The sequence below is a fragment of the Phocoena sinus genome, chromosome X (assembly GCF_008692025.1).
Source record: "Phocoena sinus isolate mPhoSin1 chromosome X, mPhoSin1.pri, whole genome shotgun sequence".
NCBI lineage: Eukaryota > Metazoa > Chordata > Mammalia > Artiodactyla > Phocoenidae > Phocoena > Phocoena sinus.
In genome coordinates this window covers 1,840,211-1,846,210 of record NC_045784.1, presented here as the reverse complement: position 1 = coordinate 1,846,210, position 6,000 = coordinate 1,840,211, and the positions used below count along the sequence as shown (strand labels likewise).

General features: G+C 55.9%; 1 protein-coding gene across 1 annotated transcript in view; it reads left to right on the top strand.

Annotated features, from left to right (window-relative positions):
* The first annotated feature begins 2,993 nt into the window (after window positions 1–2,993).
* The window catches only part of MXRA5 (matrix remodeling associated 5), a 28,737-nt gene continuing 25,730 nt past the window's right edge, over window positions 2,994–6,000 (top strand). The window contains 1 exon segment of the mRNA XM_032619492.1: window positions 2,994–3,569. Coding sequence (XP_032475383.1) covers window positions 3,523–3,569 — 47 coding nt within the window. The 5' untranslated portion in view covers window positions 2,994–3,522.

Genomic DNA, 6,000 nt, shown 5'->3' with positions numbered 1-6,000 from the left:
GCTGGGTAGCAGCCGCTGATGCAGGATTTACTTTTACAATCCCTGTTAAGCAAAAAACCATATAATCCCGTGGTCACGCACAGCCCCCCCTGGAACATGAAACTCTCCCATTCGAGATTCAGAGCTCCCGCTCAAGCAAGAAACAGCCACTATATCCCCAGAGATCCTGTCTTGGGGAGAAATCAGGTAAGAGGATGAAAGATATAAGAAAGGAGTAAAAAATAAAGGAGTGTAGGTTCCACAGATCCTGTGTACTAACCACAGGTACGACACAGGTACTGTGTTCAGGTCTTTGTCTACAGGATTGCATCCTGCGGTCACAACAGCCCTGAAAGATGGGCATCATTGTTTTTATGTTACATTTGGGGAAGCTGATTTTAGGGAAGGTTTCTGCCCAGCCAAGAAAGAGTGGGAAGGAGGAAAGGGGGGCGTTAAGCCCAGCTGTCTGTACTCTTTACCAATGGCTCTGCTGTTAAGGGGGTCCAATGAAAAGACTGGATGGGAGGGCTCTTATGGTGATGCAGACAAAATTCTTCAAGAAGACAGACGCCGCTAGAATTAGAAAGATGGAGAAGCAATTGCTGATAAAATCGTTGGGTGCACCGTGCAAGGAGCTGCCATCCACCAAATCACATGGTGTTTGGTTACTCTGGAGGACGCCAACCTCTTGTCACTTTGGAGGTCAAATCACTCCTTTCCTCAGAAAGCACGTTCCGCGCTGTCCTACCTTACTGACCTGTCCCTTATCCCCTCAACCCTCCTCAGCCTCCACCTTGTGGAATTGTGGGGAAACAGGTGAATTTCATTCAACCGATATGTATTTAAAACCCTCTGTATTCAAGGAATTTTGTTGGCACTTCTGGGGATCCAGCAGTAAATCAAACATGGTTTCCGGAGCTAACCACCGAGGGAACAGAACAAGTGTCGAAACAAAAGGAATAAATACACCAAACGACTGATTTTTTTTAAAAAAAATACGGAATCATGGAGAATCCGTAATGCTATATTCATGGATTTGTCATATCCGTTATGTACTGTGACTTTTTAAATCTACACTTTTCTTAGTAGGATTGAACCTCATTCATTCCCTCACTCACTTATTCATGCATTTGATTGAGAACCTAGTGTGTGCTAAGCTCTGTGCTAGTTTCCAGGTTTCGAAACGTAACCATATAATTAGACAAGGGCAAGTAACTGGCCATAAGACAAGCAAAGGGCCACGTGGATGGGCAGGAATGTTGGAAAGTGCTATGAGATGGAGGCTGAAGAAGAGATCATCAAACAGCGGCAGGGAAGGGACAAACGATGGACTGAAATACGTGCCTCAAGACGAGAACATGCATGGACGTAAGAAGAAGGAGGAAGAGAAGAAGGGAGGGGTCTGCTACCATTTCTTCAAAGCCGGGACATCAGCAGATATAAGGTCCCTGGACAGGCTGGCAAGACCCTGCCATGTCATGTGTCACCGTGGACAACTTCAGAACTTGTTTTGGGCATGGGGCAGCCCTCCAGGTTCGGGTGACCCGCTGGTGGTGGGACAAAGAAACAACTGATGAAGGAAGAGGCAGGCAGAAGCTAAGACTTGAGCACCAGACTACAGTACCAAGCGGGCAAGGCCGTTGGGCTCAGCAATTCCCAGGAGTCGCAATCCACGAGACTTGGCCACCAGTTGACTTCAAGGTCCTAGAGGAGAGGCGCACGGGGACCGTGACTTGGGTTTCCAGTTTAGCTGAGTAGGTGGATGGCAAAGCCACGAAAGAAAGCTAAGGAGATGTTCTGGGGACAGGTTTTTAATAAATGTAATTAAAGGGTTTGGGGGCTTCCCTGGTGGCGCGGTGGTTGAGAGTCCGCCTGCCGATGCAGGGGACACGGGTTCGTGCCCCGGTCCGGGAAGATCCCACATGCTGCGGAGCGGCTGGGCCCGTGAGCCATGGCCGCTGAGCCTGCGTGTCTGGAGCCTGTGCTCCGCAACGGGAGAGTCCACAACAGTGAGAGGCCCGCGTACCACCAAAAAAAAAAAAAAAAAAAAAAAAATTAAAGGGTTTGGGGCATTTCAAGAAAGAGGATCCCTAAAACCAGTCCCTGGAAATATGTCAACACACATTATTACTATGGACGCAGTGAATGGACCCACTTATGAACTGGCCCCTGATCTACCTGGTGGACGCCCGCCACCTTGGGCAAGGGGCAGTGAGGAATTCCTAGACACTTTTTTGTTGTTGTTTTTGGTTGCAGTGGGTCTTAGTTGCGGCATGCGTGTGGAATCTAACCCAGGCCCCTTGCACTGGAACCACAGAGTGTTATCCACCGTGCCACCAGGGAAGTCCCTCCTACACACTTTTCCGGAGAAACTAAGCCAGTCCATACTGGGTGCATCAGAAGCAGCTCGTCTTAAGGTTCATTTCTGGACACCTCCTAGCAGCTCTTGGACAGGTACCAGGCACGCAGCAGGCTCACTCAGGACACCTGGCATGTTCCCCTCCTGGATGCCGGCCCTGGGACACCCCTGTTTCTTTCTCTTCACAGTGGGCGCTCTTCCTAGCTCTGCCCAGGGGGGCTCTGCTGATGAAAGTCCTCACCTGACCCCTTGGTCCCCTTCCCCAGATCTGATTCCTCCTGGGAACCAGGATACCTCCTTCTCTCCCTTCCCCTTCTGCGTTGGGGACGCAGGGTCCTCTCCAACCTGTTATTTCGCCCTGTCCACAAGCGGTTCTCACTTGCCCCAGCGAGTACCACCGGGCTCCCCAGAACGCCGGCACCGGACCAGCCCCCCCCTCGGGCTCTCCAAACGGGACGAGAGCATTCCACCTTTTTGGCAGGAAGATTCTGGCAGGGGGAGGGAGGCTGGCGGCCAGGAGCCACAGCAGAGGCGGGAGGGCGTGGCCGCGGGGCTCACGTGGCAGCCGCGCCTGCCCCTCCGGGTCGGGGGGGCCGTGGGATGCCGGCGGGCGCAGCCGGCTCTTGCTAACCCCGGGGTTCGGAGGCGCGGCCAGAGAACACTCCGACCCGCCCGGAGGAGTGCAAACCCTGTTCCCTCTCTCCTCCGCGGAAAGAAGGAGACCCTCTCCAACTCTGCTGGGAAGGGCGCTCCGGGTGCGGACTTCGGGCTGCAGTTCGAACCGCGCTCCGGGCCTCTGACCCTCCCGCGGGTCCCCAGAGTTCGTCTCGGACCCGCAGCCCTCCTTCCCAAAGCCGTGTGCGATTGGCTCCTGCCGGTCCTCCCGGCGGCGTGGACGAGGCGTGCCCACTCGGGACGCGGCGCCATGAAGAGCCGAGAGGAGGGCTGAGCGCAGAGCGGCGCGGCCAGGGTCCCTGCGCCGGGGCCCGCGCCCCGTCTCCCCGGGGTGGGGCAGGGCGGGGGTGGGCCGAGGCGTGCACTCGGGGAAGTCTCTGGGCGACGCGCATAAAAGGGCGCCGGCTCGCCGCGCCGCGCTGGGAAGCCGCGCCGCCTCGCCCCCGGCCCCGGGAAGGGCATGGCCCCGGCGGACCCCCGGCGGTGACGCGCGCGCGCCGGCCCCGCGGATGCTCTGGGCGCAGCGCTCCCGTGTGCCGCGGCTTCCGAAGGACAGGTGAGGACCGAGGGCGGCCGGGGCGCGCGGCGGGGAGCCGGCTCTGTCTGCCAGGGGCGGGTGACGAGAGTGCGGGACGGACCTGTGCCGCGGGGGGCGAGGGCAAGCAGACTTGTTGAACTGTTTCCTGGCACTACAGTGGAGGGGCCGAGGGACCGGCTTCCGTCCAGGCGAGAGGCTGACGGAATCCTCCGGGAAGATGCGCTGAGTAGGTATAAGGAACCCCCGAGCCTTTCTTCTCTCCTCCCTCCCCCTCGCGACCTCTCTCTCATCCCTCCCTGGTTTCCAGGGCGTCACCAAGGGGATCCCCCAGCGTAAGCGATTGCGCTCTTGCGTTGGCGGGGGACACCGCCGCTGCAGGGCCGCCTCGCTCCGGGGGCTGAGACTCTCGTCCTCCTCCCCCTTCGTCTTCCCCTGGAAAGGGGGAGACGCGAAGCCCCCCTCAACCGGGGGCTGAGCCGCGCGGGAGCTGGGGAAGTCACTGTCTGGGAGAGACGTCCTTCGCTGCCCGGGTGCCAGGCCTCAAGAGACCCGCGGGGCCACCCGAGCCGCGCTCGGGTTAGGCTCGGCGTTCACCGCGCCGTCTGCCCGGCGCGTGAGCGCGGGCGCTGGAAGCCGGCCAGGGGCGCAGGGCCGCGCGCCCGGCCCCTCCAGGTTGTCTACCGCCTGGTGTCCCGAGGCCAGCCTCCCGGGGTTCTCCGGGCGTGCCGCGAGGTCCTGCAGGCTCAGGGTGCTTTCCCTCGAGACCTCGGGACCAGGGTTCCCGGGGGAGCGTTCCTGCGGTCTTCCGGGGGGGAGCCGGGTGGAAGGCAGGATGCGAAGCGCGGCTGGGGAGGCGGCATCGGGAGGCCGTTGGCAGAAAGCCAGGGCGGAGGTCAAGCGCGCAGGCGGGAGCGGGGGAGGCCTGGGCTCAGCAGAGCCAGCCGGCTGCTCTCCGCAAAGCGGCAGGAGCCCGTTCGTTCCAGGGCGCGGCGGAGGAAGCTGCGCTTGCCTGTTGCGCGGCCGCCTGCACCGTCAGCTCTGGAGGGGCAGCTGAAAGGCGGGACGCGTCCGGATTTTAGAGAGCATCTCTTTGGAGGTCCTGTAACGGATGGAAGAGCTGCGGCCTCGGAGTGTCCCTCCCGCGTGTCAGCGGAGGGAGAGTTTATGATCAGAAGTGAGGGCTTGCCCAGAGCAGGGACGAACCGACAGGCGCGTTTCTCTTCTGTGCCCTTTACTCTCCGTGTGTGTTACTTATCTGCAAATAAACGTCATGCAACAGTTGACAGAAATACGAGTCGATGAAGGAAGGCATGAAAAAATAATCACGGACATTCTAAATGAGGTAGCTGATGCAACCTAATTTTTTTTTTTTTTTTTTTTTTTTTTTGGGGTACGCGGGCCTCTCACCGCTGTGGCTCCTCCCGTTGCGGAGCACAGGCTCCAGACGCGCAGGCTCAGCAGCCATGGCTCACGAGCCCGGCCGCTCCGCGGCATGTGGGATCTTCCCGGACCGGGGCACAAACCCGTGTCCCCTGCATTGGCAGGCGGACTCGCAACCACTGCGCCACCAGGGAAGCCCGCAATCTAATATTTATCTGACCGTTTCTTTCCTTCCCTCCCTTCCTTGCTTCCTTCCTTCCTTTCTTCTCTTTCTCCTTCTTCCTTTTTCTTTTTTTTCTGTTGTCTTACTGATCTTTTTTGTTTGCCTCAAGAGTCTTCATCAGGAAAGAATTCCTTTCCTCTTTCTCTAGTGGCAGATTTTTCAGAGGTTTGCCCCAAATTTCCTCTCCGGTAACTGTGATGCTGCACCATCTCAACATCTTCGCTCTTCCAAGGAAAAAACAATTCAGGATCGTAAACAAAACCACATATAATGGAACATATTTCGCTTTAGTGAATGCCTCTGTAAGCACTTGAAGAAGATACAATTAAAACGTTAAGGAATGTCATTAAAAGAAGGAAACCCTTCTGATAATAACGGCCTTCCTGAGAAGCTTTTTATTCAGAGATATACAATAAGCAACGGCTCGGCAATAACGTTGGAGGCGGACGCATAACATTTACTTTTATTATTTATTATAGAAACATGAATGTATGTCTCCTCTCTCTGTAGCTATAAGCACAAACATATATACACATTTATACAGATATATATGTCTGTGTATGTATACATTTATACACGCACATATGTATGTAAGTATATTTACGGGCGTGTATGTGGGCATGTGGATTCCGTACCCTCCTACACAGCATAGTGAGATTTCCAAGTCATCTCAAAGTCAGGAGGGAAGGTTATATTCTATAGTAACGATTAAAGTGAATGGCGAAAGATTTTAAAAAATAAGTTTTGTGTTTCTTGATGCACATGTTTTGTGTCACTGACATATACTGTGTGATGTCTTGCGAAGCTTACCCCCATGGTGCCACAATTCAAGTAAGATCTGCTGGA